Here is a 19,296-nt window from a genome sequence, read left to right as displayed (position 1 = left end):
CAATTCAAGACAAAACAAATTGTCTAATGCTGACTGTCAAGAGGTCACTGCATTAGTTTGCATAAGCTGGCCAGAAAATTGCGATGATACTAGGGCGAACCAATTAATGCCAAGTAATGCAGAGATTCCTACTTGTGTGGGTTTTAGTGTGCATATCTACAAGATATACTTGTGCACGAACAATTCTCTGGGCACATTTACTTTGTTAATTCAATCTATCATTTACGTATAATTTATATTACGTTAATGATGTTCTTACGAAGCCTACTCATCATTTTGGAGAAAGTTGGTCATAAATCGCATGAAAAGGTTCTGAATCATTCGTTTATCATGTAAAGCCATGAAGCTAATGTCCCAAGGCACATTGAAATAGCATTCTTTTGTGTGTTACAGTGACGTATTTTGAGAAATTTGTCCTAATATTTTTCAAAAATATTCATTTTTAGAACAAAAATTGCATTTTTCGACACTTTTTAAAACCCAGATTTTTGAAAAAATCAGGAAAACAAAAAGTACCCCATCATTAACAATATATTATTTTTTCAGCCTATGTCACCAGCCTACAATTTGAGATATGGCATAATATCTCTTCCATATGAACCTATGGTAAAAGCACTATAATACTGCCAAAATGGCCGCTATTCACTAAAATGCAACCATGATTTTCTCGAAAATTAACATGGTGACCCACACATTTTTTTAAGTCTATATTCTTATATTGCCTGGAAGTACAATTTATTAACAAAATAGTTAATTCTGGGTATTTGAAATCATAAGTAGGCTTCTACCTTAATATACCAAAAAAATTGTGCGCCATCGAACCAAAATTATAATACACGCAACGATACATTGCTGTCACTAAGTGAGGGTTCTATGGTCCCCGTGGTATTTCCACAGCGTGTTATTTAGTCGATATAAAACATATGCATTACGTCACTAGGATTGACACATGACCTCGTAATCATCAATGTGGTCTGACTCTAGTGATAGTAATGCAAGTCAAATTATAAATGAATGAAATAACATGTATTTGTACGATAATATTGACTTGTGCGGTTATCATTCAGATCAGACAAAAACACAAAAATGTCTAGATCGCAAATGTAGTCATTTTTATTTCACAATTTGTTTGAGCGAAAGAGTAAGCATTGTATAATACGAATGCACATAACTGCATGAGAAATGTACGAGAGATCATTTGTAATTTTACATACAAAAGCGAAAATAACAATTAGAAACTGTGTAAGTTTATTATTATAAATTGCCAATTTTAAACTTTTTATTTTAAAATAATTCTTGAGATTGGAATTATTAGATGAACAATAATATCTTTTAGATTTTGTGTCTACACTATTCGAATAAAATATTGTAAATATTCGGACAATATCATACACTATTACTGCATTATAATACTTCATTGGAAACCAACTAAATAAAATTCTGCAACGTTAAATCGTGTTCAAAAAACACAAAAGACGTGCAAATTAAAAGAATAAAAAAAATAAAATAAAAAAGAAACATCGAAAAATATAACAATTCGAACAAAAGTATTTTTTTTCTTGGGAAAAAAATCATCGTTAGTGTCTCTTATAAATTAGCAAAATCGTTTGGTTTTTGTTAGGAAAATTTGAATTCATAAACACCCCCAAAGAATAAATAAAAAAACAAACATATATGGATTGGATATCACAACTGCAGTTGATATGACCCTACTGTTATTTAGGTATTCTCACACAACTGTTTTAACCACTGTCAATACATGCCGTACGTTATCAAAAACAGTATTTAAACATACTGTCAATACCAATTATGTCAACCTTACATAAGGAGTTAGTAATACTATCCTACTACACAGTAAATTGTTAATTATGTTGGTAAATATTGAGTATTTCGCCAGGATTTGAAACATCGATGTGTGCCTGAAATAAACAAGAACAAATACAATAATATAATATAAATTACTTAGATTGGTACAATGTTCGTAACGTGGTATCGTTGTATAAATAAAAGTTCAGCTTCATAAAAAAACACTCCATACCTTGCCATCATTCATCAAACTGTTGATGGTTTCTATCATTTGTGAGAAATGCGGTCGATTTGTAACGTTATGAATCCAACACGAATTGATCGCGCTGTAGCTGAAAAGCAAAGGGAATTGCAATAGTCAATTTTTCATTCGCACAATCACAATTATTAATTCAAATCAGAAATATTTGATACTTACAGTTCCTTTCCGCAGTTGGGTGGCTTAGTCAGTCGTTTTCCCATTCGAATCATATCTGTAACTTGTTTTTTCGTCATGCTTCCATGTGGTGAACATCCTATAAATACAATTAGACCGTTTAATTTACACTATTTATCATATCAAAATTGTAAATTAATTGGCTAATTGTAGTTTACATTTATTATTAATAATAAATATTTACCAAAAGTCACGATTTCCCATAATACAACTCCAAAAGACCATACATCGCTCGTCCAATCAAATCGCATCTTCAAAAGTGTTTCAATCGCCATCCACTGATACGGGAAATTGTCCTAAAATAGTACACATATACATAATAATCAAGCATTAAAACTGTTGAAAAATGTTGCACCCTCAAACATAATATGACGATTCCCCACCTCCCTGCACTCGGATATAAATACCTTTGTCTTCTCGTAGAATCTGTCATCGTTAATGACGTTACTTGCATAAGTGAAATTAGAAACCTTGCACGTGTTATTACTCGATATCAATATATGTTTAGCGGCTAAATATCGATGTATTATCTGTAAAAAAAGATATACCAAGGTTATATATAATTACGTACACCAGCCTGAAAATCTCAAGGTCCCGCGGGACTCAGGTTAGAATCATACCTTGGTTTTGAACATAAAAACATCGATCGATTCATAATCTGGGCGAGTTATGTCGAGGTATGAATCTCTTACAATACGTCATTCTTAGACCTTTCGATAAGGTTCGGATAAGCCGGATAACTACAAGTACATACAAGTACAGAAATACACAGTATGTTCGGCATTTTAATTTACAATAACTAACAACAAGTCAGAAGAAACAACACCCCGTTCCATTCAGCGCCGAATACATACATACAAAAAATTGTTTATATAATGTTATTTTCAGATTTAAGGCGCGGGAAAACGTGGTGTGTGTTTTTAAGTGTAAACCAACCTTCAATTTACTGAGATGCTCCATTCCTCTTGCGATGTCCATCATGAAGGAAAACATATCCTTTTGAGTAACTTCGCTCACATGCTCCGTTGATGTGTTACATTGAAATTGAAGATAATTCTTCAGGTTTTCAGGCATTTGTTCCAATATAATATATTTTGGAGCTAAAAATAAAATTAGAAAAAAAATCACCAATTCTTCGATTTTATTGAAATTACCCCGGCATTTCAAATTGTGTTTTGATAGCATACAATGAATGAATTACTCACATTGGTCAGTACAGCATCCAATGATTTTCACAACATTTTTATTCCCCTGAATATAGTGCAGTGTTTGAATCTCTTTCATTATCTCTGCTTCAATCAGGGCATTGCAGGGATCTGTAAGTAATTGTGTTTTGTACTCGTCAATACACACCATCCAGTAACTCTAAAAAGTTGCCCTTAAAGAGAAAGTCAAGACTAACAAAATAATACTCCCAGATAAAACAGCTCGGCAAATGTGAGAACATGCAATTTACAGTTTTTACAGTCGGTTTTCATTTTCTAGATATTCAACTTTTCATCAATTGATGGAGTCCGTCATCTTGATTCTTCAGCAAAGTATTATGGGTAAAGTGTGACATCATAGAATCTGTTGTCAGATATTGAGAAAATGATTTCATCTATAACTTCAAAAGTTGAACTTCATAATGGCTGAAAGTTTAGAACATGGTAGCATACATGTACTTGTGCCAAACATGCTTATAAAATAATTGTCATAGAAACAGAACCGAAAATATTTATTTTTATGTTTTTCTACTAAATATATAGATGATATATTACCTGTTGGCCACAAAAAAGTGTCATTCTATATTTCACGACTACAATTTTTATTTGTTTAACGTTTTTAGCAATATCTTCACTTTACGTGTATTTGTAACATTCTAATTTCCATTACAATAATCAGTATTACTCATGTTACAAATTTCATTTTCTCAATTTCTGACAACAGATTCTATGATGTCATACTTAAACCATAATCCTTTGCCTGACAAAATCAAGATGGCTGACTACATAATATTGATGAAAAGTTGAATATCTAGACTATGAAAACTGATATAAAAATGTAAATTGCATTCTCTCACATTTGTGGATATTTTTCTTGAGGGGTCATTATGTTGTTTGACTTGATGTTTCCTTTAAGTACTCAAAATGTAATACGTAAATAATACTTCGCACATACCGATGCTTTTTTTAACGACAACCTCCGCATGTTCTTTTTTCCCGTCGATATTCCAGGCATCGGCTTTACACATTTCGTAGAATCTCCCGGATGAAATAACACTGGTGATACATACTCGTTCTCTGGGGAATTCACAGATCCTTGTCTCTGGCTTCATATAGATGTGTTCTTCTTTGTTAATCGACAACGAGGCGTATTGATTCTCAGCTTCCGGTTTACTTAGGGATGCATAATGGCTTACATCTGTTACATTCTGTAAAAACGCGTGAATTAAATAGATATACAACGTTCGTATTCACAAATAGTGAGGTATCATCGTTATCTTTAGGATGAAATGGACATTATTACTGATCATGCAGCTATTTCGAATACGGAAATGACACTTGGACGACATTATTGAAATTTCAGCATGCGCTAACTAAAATGTATATTCAGAACAACAAATTAATAATCACAATCATTGTTCTTACCAATTAAATATTATATTGAATAGGTTTTGAAATAATACTGTATTCATTATTCAACACTATCAGAAACATAATTACAAACTGTTGTCCAAGACCGCCGGTGTCAGTCAGTGTTCGTAGTGTGAATTCAGCGGATGGAGACAGAACGATAGGTCGACAAGCAGCGAAATAGAATTATTGGAACAAAACGTCATAAAAGGGTTTATTATGTAATTTGTTCAATAGTTTTGGTATTTCGTAAATACAGCGCCTTATCGTGGAACCTGTAACAACATCTAAGTATTAATTGGTACAATGTGTTCACAATTACCTTAGAATATGTCGGCTGTATATTTATATCATCGTAACTATTGGCATCGTTTCCATCACCTACATAATCTAAAATAGAAAAACGGTGCGTAGAACAATTTACAATAAACCAGGCTTACGTTATTCCATATCCCAGTGTAATGTCGAAAGTAGTAATAGTCATAACAGTCTTTATAATGTTATTATATGCTTAATTGCCAAACACCACAGTATATCATATAACCGTGGTTGCTTTGTATTTTGTATTCGACCTGTATACGTCACAGACGAACGACTTTCCTTGCACCAGAACGACTCCACGCAAAGTACGCTCCAAGCTTGTTATTGATAAGTACAATGTAGTCTACGTGACACATTGGCAGATGTCAGCCATTGACATCTGACACTGACTATGATGCTGACGTAATAACAACTTACTATTATGTTGTTGTTTAACTGGACAAATGCCCAGTTCGTCCTCACAAATAATTTACGAACCATTACCCATAAGAAAAAATAAGTATTGAGTGTCCTAATTTGAATATTCATTATCACCATGAATCATATACCGAGGGCTAGAAAGAATACTAGCCATCAGTGGCGGACCCAGCAAAATGTATTGGGGGGGGGGGGGGGGGGTCCAAGCTTCGCTTAAGATATACGGAGCGTAAATCGCAAAGAAGCTATGCGTAATCCAGATTATATGAATCGTCATGCGTTTGGGGGGGGGGGCATGGCCTCCTGGACCCCCCTCTGGATCCGCCACAGCTAGCCATTCTGCTCGGAAGACGACATTCAAAGTCCTCATGGCAGGAACACATTTCCCAACGCCTATCTATAAAGATAATGCAGCTGTCCGGCAGTACAAAAGTTCAAAGTGCAAATCACTATGCCGTGAAACAATCCTAAAATCAATGAATAATTTCTGACAAACTTGATTTGTTCGTGACAAAAATATTATTTTAAATTCAAGTTATACCTCGTTGTTCATTGTTACCTAATTGCTGTTGTCTATTGAAATGGAACAAGTTGAAATATACAACACATACTGGTACGATCATTAGAACGATCGGGTCATACGAACGTAACGTGACAGCAGTTGTTATCGGCCTTTCATCGTCAACTTGTTGGAATGATTTTATGAAATACTTGTGCATTTTATACAGTGTTCATAATCATTCCGCAAGTTGTATGTCATATTTGTTTTGATTTTCTATTGTCCATCCTTCCATGACTGCTTAATAACGATATGCTAACTCCAAGACCGAATGCATGTGATATATATATATATATATATATATATATATATATATATATATATATATATATATATATATATATATATATATATATATATATATATATATATATATATATAATTGTTTGATGCTATGTCTACGGCGGATTGATACACACACTGGCGGTAGTCAATCAAACATCAAACTAGCAGAATATAACGTTGGATTTCATGTAATACCTTTATTCTGCTGGTCAGTTATTACGTCATAAGGACTCTCAACCATTTCTATACGATCTAATAAATAAATAAATAAATAAATAAATAAATAAATAAATAAATAAATAAATAAATAAATAAATAAATAAATAAATAAATAAATAAATAAATAAATAAATAAATAAATAAATAAATAAATAAATAAATAAATAAATAAATAAATAATATTGATTAATTGATTGATTGATAAATATATTTTTATTGAAACATTTTGTATTTACTTTTATTAACGCACCTTGTCTTTCCCTTGGTTTAATGCATCTCATTCTAAGATACACTACCATTAATGAACCAGCAATTAAAACTAAAATCGGGAGAGCTGACGACAACAGATAGATTATTATCGGAGAGCTGATTGGCTCTTCTAAAACAGAGTAAACGTTCATTATTTAGAGCTCATTTGAATATACGAATTTGTATATTCAGGTAAGACAAACACATACTTAATTTAGAACAGGGGTGCGCATTATTGCACCATAATTTGCATAATTAGGTTTAATGGTATTTAAATGTGATCATATTGTAATCATGTTGTAATGGTTTAAAATAGGATGTGAATGAGAGCTCGCTGGTCTTGTTTGCACATTATTCAATAATGTACAGTTAAATCATTAAGCAAATTAAACAATTATGTAAATTAGTGCTACAAGATATCAGGCGAGTTTAGTGAAACTTGGAGTATTCTGTTTAAGTGCACAGAGACTGTCTGTAACAATATCTACTAATGTGCGACATTGTGACACGTTTTCCAAACAAGCTGAAAATGAACAACAATGACAGCGATGAAAACTGAATTGTACCTATTGTACGTGTCCATAATCTTTCACTTCGAGCTTCCCCTAATGCATTCGTGCTGACCACGATGATGTAATAACCCGTCAGTGGTTGTAATTTCGTGACTGTCAATTCGTTGTCCTGTGTATCTTCTGTGAATTGTTGATCCCCGTCTGGCAATTCACCGTATTCAATAAAAAACGATTGTGGATAACCTCCGTTAAATCCAGAATTCCATACCACGTGCAATGTATTATGAGTCGAAGAAACAATGATATCTGTAGCAGGGTCGGGAAAACCTGAAGTGGTAATGAAAAAAATAATTCAATTTTATTATTAAATGTTACTAAAAATACTGTACATCTGTTATGAATATATTATAATTCGATTGTATGAACCATAACATGTAAACTTACTTTTCCCACTTAGTACCACTGTGAAATCAATTGACCCAATGCCATTGTCGGCATTACATATATAGCGTCCGTTATCTTTTCCAGTTTTCTTATTAATTATTAATTTATTCAATTGCCAAGTAAAGTTCCTAGTAATAATTATTGCTATGTTATTGCCTTTCTTAATGACGTCACCGCCTGGACCATACCATTTTATAACAGAATGAGGGTTGCTGTTTATTTCACATCGTAGTTCAGCCGCGTCGCCTTGATTCGCAGCAGTGCGCTGATTCAGTGCGTCATTCACTACAAACGGTTCATCTGAAAACAAATATACGAATAATATAATAATATTACGAGTACCTTTCATCAACATTTGCTGACGATGTTTGGGCGTGGTAAAGCCTTAATGTCTTCAATGAATTTAAAGTTTGTTGGTTCCAGAGATTAGAGTTTTCTCTTGTTTTGTGTATGAGTTTATGATTAATTTTCATGACGGTATATAGAATCTAGCATTTTGTTTGTATGCGCCCTGAGGTCTATATATTTTTTTTCTATCACTGATTCCGTTATGCATGCTGTTCCCTTAAACTTATTCGTTGATGTATTCATCCACAGGAATTATCATATTCGTAATGTAGTTGTTACGATGTTTATTTCTACTGTTATAAATTATTACACACTGAATAACATAAAGGTCGTTTCTACTTACAGCGCACATTGAGTATGACTGTATTCGATGATTCTCTTGAAGCGAAATAAACATTGCCTGCGTCACAATTAAATATATCCATATGGTGATGATATGATAATTGTATTGTAAGATTTTGCGTGGTAGTCTGTCCTTCGTACACGCCATCGTGATACGACACATCACTGAGACCCGAAGTTACAACCTGTGTGCCGTGATACCACTGTACATCTGCATCCGGGTTACTGCTGCATGACATACAGGTAAGGGTCAATGCGTTGCCAGCTACAACGTAACCAGTGTTGTCAGGGTAACCATGTAGCTGAGTGCTACACCCACTTGGATACCTGGGAGGAACTGGAAACATAAACGGTTTCAAACTAGCATAATACGCAGCTCGACGTTTATTTATAATTACATGCTAATTATATGTAGTTATTCAGAATAAATAATTTAATATGTTTGACTCACAATACACATTGGTAGTTATGCTATTTGAATCTACGTCGCCACCAACGTCTGAATTCCGTGCTATACATTTGAAATCTGCTTTGTTGTCTTTTGCTGTTGTTGTTATCGTAATTTGTAGTTCAGATGTCTCGCCATTGTATTCACCGTCACTGTATTCGATATTCCCAATGTTGATATCCTTGTCACTGTCACTGAGTTTTTCTGTGCCTCTATACCATGATATTGTAGCAGGTGGTTTACTTGTTGTTGTTGTACAGGTCAGTGTGAGGTCAGTTCCCATGATGACGTCATCAGTACTACTAAGTACACTCGCTGCCACAGGGTCAACTAAGTGAGTAACATTGAATATAGTTATTGTGCAAAATCTCTGAATCTGAGGGCGCTGTGTTCACGCTACACTGCTAAAAATGTGCTAGGCCAGGCGTAGCAAATTGTTGTTGAATCATGAATCCTAGTTAGTGTTGTATGATGACCTCGCTGATACGGCTAAATGAATTCCATCTCGCCTGTCTCAATTCCTCAGCCCTATATATTTATATTCCTTAAAATGAATTTGAAAATATTACTAAAAGACGTAACTAAACATACATTTAACATAACACAACACAGTGCCATAAAGCAGTGAAAAAAAATCTGCCTTCACATGAAATAGATCGTCATACTTACATTTGACATTTACTGTAGCTGGATCACTCGTATCATCTCCAATAGCATTGGTAGCATAACACGTGTATATACCGTAGTCACTTCTCACACTATTACTAATAGTCAATGACCCGCCATTAAGAATGTATCTACCAATTATGATGATATCAGCACTGTCTTTCTTCCATGTATATGTAATAGTAGTAGGTTTGCCAGTTGCTGAACATGGTAATGTTACGCTATTACTTTCAGTTACTGTTCTGTCTGACGGTGAAGTATTGATAGTTGCTGGAACTGCAGAGACAAAATCGAAACCGTTCAAACACCAATTTTGAAAGATACTGTTCTTCTAGACAGTCACCTACATTGGCAAATTAACAGTGCTTCCGAATTAAGTCTCAAGCTGAAGAATCAATTTAAATATATACGGAGCATTTGATAATACAGATTTGTGTCTAGGAAATCAATACACAATACAATGTATTTTTTTTTAAAAAAACGTCGGGTTACATTTGTCAGTTTCTTTTTCCGATGTCGCAGTTTTGCCGGTGATAGGGTTCATTTATCAACCTTACACCGATTTGCCCTCAGCTTGTATTATACTACCATTTCATAAAATAATCTCAATATACAGTACTTACAATGTACAGTAACTGTGGCTGATGCACTATGTGGTTGTCCTACACCATTACTAGCATAACATGTATATATACCATCATCTTCTCTTACAATATTACTAATAGTCAATGATCCACCATTCAGACTATATCTACCACTGATATTGATATCAGCACTGTCTTTCTTCCATGTATATGTAATTGTAGTAGGTAGACCAGTTGCTAAACATTGTAATGTTACTGAATTTGTGCCTTCAGTCACAGTTTGATCTGATGGGAACGTATGTATGGTTGGCGGAACTGTAATGTAATATATAACAATTAATTTGTTAAAATCCTATATTTAATATACATTCTGCTACGCTATAGTTAGTGTAGTAAGTTTTAAAAATTAATAATATCAATTATACAATGACCAATGACGTAATTCATATATTTTTGTGTGTAGTGAAGCTCGGCATGTGCAAATTCAATTCAAGCTACTGATAAATTGCAAAATTTGATTGAGTCTATATTAATCTCAATAACTTGAACTTCAAATTGAATTAAATGCTAACGACGAGGGGCATGTAGATTCGTACAGGTGATACGAAAGCATTGTATAGTTGTCAATTTTCTGCAAAACATAATCAATAATATTTACTGTGAGTTATTAAAGGTTAAATATATTAGATTAGACAAAACTAAAGACTTCTTTATGATATGACCACTAAAATCTGACCAAGAGAAAAAGTGTAACATGTAGACGCCAAGATATGTAACGGTGACTGAGAGCACAGTCTGCATACTTCGATACGATTGGCTCAATATATATCTAAACCTAGAAAATGCAAAGTTGTTTTTTTTGGAAAATTGAATATGTAATGTCAGTTTTTGAAAACACGTTCTTAACTAGAATATCATTTTCAAAAATGAAATCGCACGAAACTGTTGCCATGGAAATTTCTAATGTAAACAAGACGTTGTCTTGATGACCCTACTTTAAGCGTTGCTTCCTATTATTATTATTATTATTATTATTATTATTATTATTATTTTTCCAAGATATTTTGAATTTTACGTTTGCGTATTACGACGCTGAAAAGTCAGGTGATCATAAAATCATCAGTATTTGGCCACGTGCTACAAACCATGGTCTTACACGAGCAAAAAAACAAGTAAATTAAAACTTACAATGTACAGTAACTGTAGCTGACGCACTATCTGATTGTCCTACTCCATTATTGGCATAACATGTATATATACCGTCATCTTCTCTTACAATATTACTAATAGTCAATGATCCACCATTCAGACTATATCTACCACTGATACTGATATCAGCACTGTCTTTCTTCCATGCATATATAATAGTAGTAGGTTTACCAGTTGCTGAACATAGCAATATTACGGTATTACCTTCATTTATTATCTTGTCTGACGGTGAAAGATCGATATTTGCTGGAACTGAAATAAGTATTTTGTTTGCTCTCAAAAATTCAAAAATTAATATGTATATACGTGAAATGGCGTAACGTATAGGTTTTGCAACAGGTGATTTAGTACGGACTGCTTTACTTTGATATTACATTACTTGTGTTTGTGTTAATCATTGCTTTTAATTTAGGTTATTAATATGTATAAACTTAACTATCGGTTTTTATGCACCAAATGCTAAAAGAAACTATTTAATATTGTCAATTGACAAGTGATGTTGTAAATTACCTAGTACAGTTAGTTGTGCTTCATATGAACTTGGAATTGCTTCATAACTTGCTGAGCATCTCCACGTCCCTTCATCTTCAAGACGGACAGGAGTTATCGTCATATGATATTCCCCATTTGTGTGATTACCGGTAATACTGCACGTAAAACACGAGGACACGAATTCGCCTGAAGACACTAGTGTTGATGCGTTATACCACAGAGGCAAATTATATGATCTGAGGTCGTCAATTGCACATTTCAGTTCAGCTGATTCCCCATAAATTGCAGTTGTGTTGCTTGGCATTTCTGTCCATGTGGCAGCGGATGACACTGTTAACACAGAAAATAAACACAAATAATAAACGCTATGAGTAAAATTATTGTTTGTGGGTGGGGTATGTTACTACCGGTAACGCCTGAGTGGAGCGAAACGACTACGCAGTGTAGTAGTCAATGACAGCTACAGTGAATTTTTCCCCGCTAAGCACATCGTGATGTTTACAATTATAGTACAGCAGTGTTTCTGTTTTAATATAACAGTTTTTGAACTCAACAGTTATTGGCGCCCACCATTTCTGTGGCTAGCATTGCAATTTTTGTTTACTTATTTATTACCGGCAGTATTTGCACTTTAACCATCATATTATTTTTTGATTCCCTTTTTTGTGTTGGAATGTTTGTACATTGACGACAGAACTAAGCTGTAGTTGTCATCACTGACGTACCTGTCTAATTACTTCATTGTAAGAGTGCAAGAAATGTACTAGTATGTTTGTTTGCCATGTGTGATTGTTGCATAATTATTATGCGCGCATAATGAAGGGACATCATCATAAGCGCGGTATAGTTGCATGTCACTATCTGCAACAGTGCTGGAGATAGATGAGTTATGCATATTAATGTTGTTGCATGACCATATATGGTCATTTGTTATGTTGTGCAACAGCTTCAATATTGAACTGATTGCATGTCCCTGTGTGCAACTGTGCTTGATATATTACGGTTATACAAATTTAATGAGGTTACGTCACCATGTATGGTAATTTGATTCTTTTATCACATCTCTGGTCCAAAAGCTTCAATACTTTACTGGATGCGTGTTCCTATCTGTAACAGTGCTTGATATATTACATTTATGCATATATAATTAGGTAACATGACAATATATGGTCATCAGATATATTAGTCACATATCTTGTCCCATAGATTTGCACTTGTTGCGTGTTTCTATCTGTAAAAGTGCCTGAGATATTACTGACAGAACATACTGGGCCCTCCCCTTTTCTCACGAATCTTTGAAGAATGTGATGGAAAAAAATGTGAAAAAAAAACATTCTAAAATCATCTTCTAAAAAACAGCTTATCGTCCAGAGCTGTCATATTGGAAATAAATACAAATAGCAGTTGATCTTTACAAAATTTTCAGGGATATTGGATTATTAAAAGATTATGCAAATCAGATGCAAAACAAAATTTCCACAAAAGTCACGTGACCGCTGAAGTTTTTTTTTTAAATTTGTAGCCTTAACCAACTGCTGCTATCATAAAAACTGGGGAACTCAGTGGGTAATTCAGCATTGAACATTTCGTCTTAAATCCAAGATGGTGGTGCATGGCAGGCTCCAAGCCCATAGAACATAAAGAAACGCCCTGGCCTTGCCCTGACAAGTTTGCGGGATATGAAAAATGTTTTCACCCGCTCCCGGTTCTTCCATGTCACGGGAGACACTATATTATTCGTGATACTAAAGTCAATACCCTCATAAAGGTCGGGGTGATGCCATGGCGTCTATTCAAATAGAACAATGTTATATTACACTGCGCTGTCACAGTATAACAAATACATACATTTATGCCGCATTGCCAGAAATTATGCAATATCTCGTGTTTATACACACACACCTTCGGTTAGGGTAGTTTTACTGTGAGCTACGCAACTACAATGGTGTAAAATGGTATAATCGTGTTTATCACATGTATCATGCACTTTCGGTGTAATAACACCCGTGTGATATTTTTGGTATTACACACTTTGAAAGTGACGTCACACTTTAAGTCTGTGATGTGATTGGCCAATACAGCTAATTTCACCTTTGACCTAATCAGCAAAGTTAGTACTGAATTATGCAACACTTATGATGAGGCAGATTTTAATGACAAATTATGTAGAAATTATTACATATTATACTTATTAGATTTTTAGATGCTATATAATCTCTGATTTTATCGCTGTTAAATAAACAAAATATTAAAGATATTAATCACAGTCTCAATTCTCCCAACCCGAAAATAGTTCGGGCATGACAATGTTTCGTCTGCTGTCAATCGTACAAATTTGCATCTCAAAGTAAACAAACCTTCAGCTGATCGAACGTTCAAAATCATGATACATATGGGCGACTTAGTCAATACTTTTGATATAGACGTGACAGAATTTATGAATGATGAGCAAGAAAGACCAAGTGAAGGTACGTTTACGTTTTTTTCTTTCGTCAGAACTGATAAACTGAGATCATGATCACTCGGCGTATTGTATGATCGCATAATGCATTGGGTAAAAATACATCACAATACTGCGAGTACTAAATAAAATGATTCCACAACATGAATTTATTTTTATATTTATAATAACAAATGTAACATTTCTTTTCGTCACAGAAAATGCTTCCTTGGGTGAAGCGACAGCACAGACCACTGACAGCGACGGCGCCGAGGCCGGGCCTTCACGACCATGTAGATTTGTGCCAGTCACCGATGACGATGTCAGAAGAACAATCGAAAGTCAACAAAACAAAAACACAGCCAAGAAAACTCTATATGATATGAGATTACTGGGCCAATTTTTGAAGACACCAGAAATAAAAGAAGCTAGAGAAATCCACGAAATCCCTCCAAAAGAACTGGAAACAATTCTATGCAAATTCTTTATCAGTGTCCGTAAACCAAGCGGTGATGACTACGAGCCTACTTCCTTAAGATCTATGCTTTCTAGCTTTGAACGTCACCTGAAACGACACAAATACATGTATTCACTGATCAGTAGTATTGAGTTTAATGAGGTGCGGGAAACAATAAAAGCAAAACAGAAGAAATTAAAGAAAGATGGCAAGGGCAACCTACCGCGAACGGCTGAGGCGGCTACAGATGAGGAAATCGAAATTCTGTGGGAATCGGGACAGTTTGGGTCCCACAGTCCTGAAGCCATAATAAATACCATGTGGTTTTATAACACAGTACATTTTGGTCTGAGGGGTAATACCGAGCACCGTAACATGTGTTGGGGAGATGTGAGCCTATGTACTGATAGTAGCGGTCGTGAATATCTTGAGTTCTCTGAACGGCAAACTAAAACTCGGACTGGAGAAAATCCAAGGGATACCAGAAAAGTGAAGCCAAAGATGTGGGACGTCCCTGCGAATCCCAGAAGATGTCCAGTTGCTATTTTCAAAAAATACCTCAGTTTACGACCAGCTAGTTACACAAATAGTGACGACCCATACTACATCGCCACGCATTCTCGCGGACTGCCCAGACCGGGTGAGCAGTGGTTCCGTCACCAGCCTATCGGAATTAATAAAATAGGTTCCCTGATGAAAAATATGGCAACTACAGCAAATTTACCCCCAAACAAACGCCTCACAAATCATAGTGCCAGAAAGCATCTCATCCAGAAATTAAGTGACCAAAATATACCACCGACACAAATAATGCAGATCTCCGGTCATCGTAACATTCAGTCCGTCAATGCCTACAGCACTATATCAGAAAACCAACACAGAGAAATTTCTGGCATTTTGAATAATCAAGTAGCCACCCCTAACTATAGCACATCAAACCCGTGCCAAACATCAATACCTTCTGTTATGCAACCTCAACCACAACGTAACATCGCGTCCCAGTTGACATCAACCAATATCAGCCATCATGCCTCGACCTTGAGTTCACAATCCACACCGATATTTGGAGGCCCCATTTCCGGCGGAGTATTTAATGTACACGTACATTACAACATTGCCAACAATGATAGTTCAACAATTCCACCGAAAAGACGTCGGATATATGTGTTTGATTCCTCTCAGTCATCAGATGAGAACTAAATAATAACTTTCAATCGACGCAGCGTTGACTTCCATGTTTGATCTCGTGGACCATGTCAATGACGTCATGGAGTGACGGGGAAACCCCCGATAAATACTTGTAGTTCCTACAGCTTTTTGATGTATTTAATAGTTTTTACTGCTTTCGTTTTTCGCTTTAAGTGTTTAAGTTAAAAATAATGTAATTTGTTTATTTGTATTCTAACTAGTTTGGTGTTTGGACCTTTATTAAAGTTCTTTTTGATCGCTTTTGTCTCTTCAATGACTCTTCACTTTTACTTGTTCGACCGAATCAATGCGCCCAGTGTTTGCGTTGTCGATTTCGGCTGCCGACGACAGCCTGAGTGGAAACATTTGGCTTTGAATTACAACAAAAAGAATACATGTGATAAATAGGATCTCAAATTCGTGACCGTGTAATATCGGATTTATTAAACTCGTTTAATAAATCCGATATTACACGGTCACTCATTGGAGATCCTCTATCTCCGATATCCCGAGAGTTGTATGACTATGGTTTCTACAGTAATGCCGCTCAGACCGTATGCACGTGAACAAAGAGACGTTCGTATAACCTTACGCCTTTCTAAATCAACGACGCAATGAATATACGGTGGTCTCCAACAAATTAATGAATAGCTGTTCCGCCACCACGTATTGTACTCTGAGTTACGAGTAAGAGCTACCAAAATGGGGGTGAATATGTTATTTTAATGACCCGAAGAATAGATCATTGATCGAGGCACAGGCGATTAGTATTAAGTTTTCCTCAGCCGAATATATATATGATCAGAGCATGAATCGAGCGTTGAAGCCCGTTGCAGACTTGTTTTGTAAAAATAATTAATCATAAAATACAATAACGTCGTTCGTGGTCAATTCTGGTATTTTCAGTGCTTTATGAATATGTGATGAATATATATGAATATATATGAATATATATGAATTTTTCGCTATCCGACTTCATTCCTTAATGTAGTGTAAGTGTCTTGGACCTCGCGGATCAAACAAAGAAACTATTTTATGGAGATTGTGAACTGTTCACAAATGTTAAATTAACGAGTATGGGAACGTCTGGCTATAGGAACAAATCTTTCTCATTTACGGTAAGGTTAAACATTCAATCGTCATACATGTAAACCACATCGTAGACAGTGCTGTGTGCTGTGTGTGCAAATGGTTGTCACGCCCCAGAATAAGCAGGCTGAGATTGGTCATAGCGTAGCCAACAAGACGATTACGGAGCCAAAAATAGCAACGAAAAATTGAAACATGGAGCTCGTTTATATATGCGAGCGGCGACACGGCGGGGAATGTCACTTACCTGTTATTTGCATGGCCATTACCACCATCGCATTGAGAAATATCCACATTTTAGTAAACCTGGTCATTCTGAAAAGTTAAACCCTGGTCGGACTCCCATAATTAAGATCAGCAACCTTATTTTTCTTTTCAAAGATGCTTCCTTGTTCCGGGTTTATGGCCTTTGAACTGTGTTACATTCACTTGTTATTGCTTTCTCCTCTTGTTACCTGTTGTCGTGTTTTGAATTCTCCCTTCAGGCATCCGCCATTCTTTTAGTGTGAATACAATGCGAAGAAAGACACGTCTTGTGGTGGCGCTGTTGCGATTATGAAAACTACAGACTTGGTAATATACATCATATGACGCATTGATGATATCTAGGTATAGTAATAACTGAAGGTTTGCTTTTAAAAAGATGTCATTGTAGGATAGTTTGTCGTGCAAAATTATCGTCTATAGTATTAGTAATACATATTTCGTGAGCTTAGTTTCACAAAATGGCAATGTCAAGCGGTTTTAGTAATCGAAATGGGTAATGAAGTGAAATTCGCTTATTTTAAAATAAAATAAAATTTTGACTGATAATTTATATATTTGTTTTTTTTAAAACCCAATAATGAGTAATTTATTGTTGGTGACTCAAAACAAATCTGGCAATGCTCACTGTTAAACTTATTTCCACAAATTACATTGCCTAACATACAATGCTAGTTTGATAAAGCTTACATTAGACCTACGAATGCTTCTGACAACAAGACGGATTTCAATGTGTTGAAAAGTTACAACGCGATGAAGTTATCACAGTACAAACCGCGCGAGACTCGTGGAATAACGACCTCCGACTCGTATAATGGAAAGCTCGAAAATTAGGGTAATATTCGGTATTTCCAATAATTAAATCATTTATTAAATTAAACTATTAAAAATAATCTCATAAAAAATATTCCCACCGACAAATATACACAACAGATTATGAAATCTGAACACGTGCGCAAAGTTCTGCTCTATATCAAGACATATTTTACATCGGCACTGTCGTCTGGACTGCACATGTGCGCATTAACAATTATATTGTTCTTCTGTTCTCTGGTTGGTCTTTAACCCCATCGCCACTCGCAAAGCTCAAAACATGGACCAGGCTCGTAACTATAATCACAACAAACCTCAATTTATGACCGCACACGACTCAGTGTTTGAATGTACAAGCTTTCCTGTGAATGCTCGTATTTTATTGAATTAACCAACTTATAAAAAGACCATTATCCGCTCACCGCGAGATCCCGCGGTATGCGTGAAATCGAACGTAAAAAAACAGATAGACAAAGGTCGTACGGACGTCAAACCGTCGCACAGGATTCGGCAAACGCGAAAATATTTTGAGAGTATTTCCAAAATTAATAATTGATATTATTAGTAGTACCCAGCGTACTTGAATTCATATACCAACGAATTCAATGACTTAAATGGCTTCCCCAGTTAGTGGTTTTCAGTATTGTCCTGTGATTACTTACGTTGGTTGGTGTTAGGAGTACAAGTCCTAGTCACTCTTCCCTCCCATAATTTGCGTTTCAATTCGATCAAGGAAGTCAGTCCAGTTTCGATTGACTATTTTCTGTTATTCACCCATTTAAAAAGCCTCCACTTTATTTTGCTATTTGCGATCCACAAGCACGTTATTTTCAAGGTTCTTATTCCATGAAGTTAGTGTTCCCATGCACACGAAGTGTATTCGTATTTTGTTTTGGGACACATTTTACTGTTTTAAACTATTATCGAAGTATCACCGATGAATTGTTTTTTTTTTCCGTTTTTTGTCACAGTAGTGAAATATTAGACAAAATCATATAATCCACCTAGCCGTGTATGAAGAAAAGCGAGTAAATAATATTGAATACTCAACAGGTAAATAATAGGATGAATCATAGCTTACTGAGCTTATTAC

The 19,296-nt window shown here is 35.2% G+C and overlaps 1 protein-coding gene across 1 annotated transcript; it reads right to left on the bottom strand.

The window, feature by feature from the left end:
• Nucleotides 1-1,091: 1,091 nt before the first annotated feature.
• Nucleotides 1,092-17,536, bottom strand: LOC102808723 (uncharacterized). Its single transcript, XM_085499188.1, has 20 exons — nucleotides 17,374-17,536; nucleotides 11,971-12,282; nucleotides 11,440-11,712; nucleotides 10,291-10,566; nucleotides 9,671-9,943; nucleotides 9,005-9,331; nucleotides 8,555-8,890; nucleotides 7,864-8,163; nucleotides 7,474-7,746; nucleotides 6,909-7,037; nucleotides 6,635-6,691; nucleotides 5,180-5,247; nucleotides 4,403-4,655; nucleotides 3,448-3,558; nucleotides 3,179-3,342; nucleotides 2,650-2,772; nucleotides 2,427-2,538; nucleotides 2,225-2,321; nucleotides 2,039-2,138; nucleotides 1,092-1,919 (listed from the first exon to the last, which is right to left on the bottom strand). Exons 1-20 carry the CDS (start codon nucleotides 17,438-17,440, stop codon nucleotides 1,863-1,865), a joined length of 3,708 nt encoding a protein of 1,235 aa, XP_085355314.1. The 5' UTR covers nucleotides 17,441-17,536; the 3' UTR covers nucleotides 1,092-1,862.
• Nucleotides 17,537-19,296: the final 1,760 nt, after the last annotated feature.

This window comes from Saccoglossus kowalevskii, chromosome 5, assembly GCF_978046115.1.
Source record: "Saccoglossus kowalevskii chromosome 5, keSacKowa6.1, whole genome shotgun sequence".
Classification (NCBI taxonomy): Eukaryota; Metazoa; Hemichordata; class Enteropneusta; family Harrimaniidae; genus Saccoglossus; species Saccoglossus kowalevskii.
This window is presented reverse-complemented; position numbering and strand designations above follow the sequence as displayed.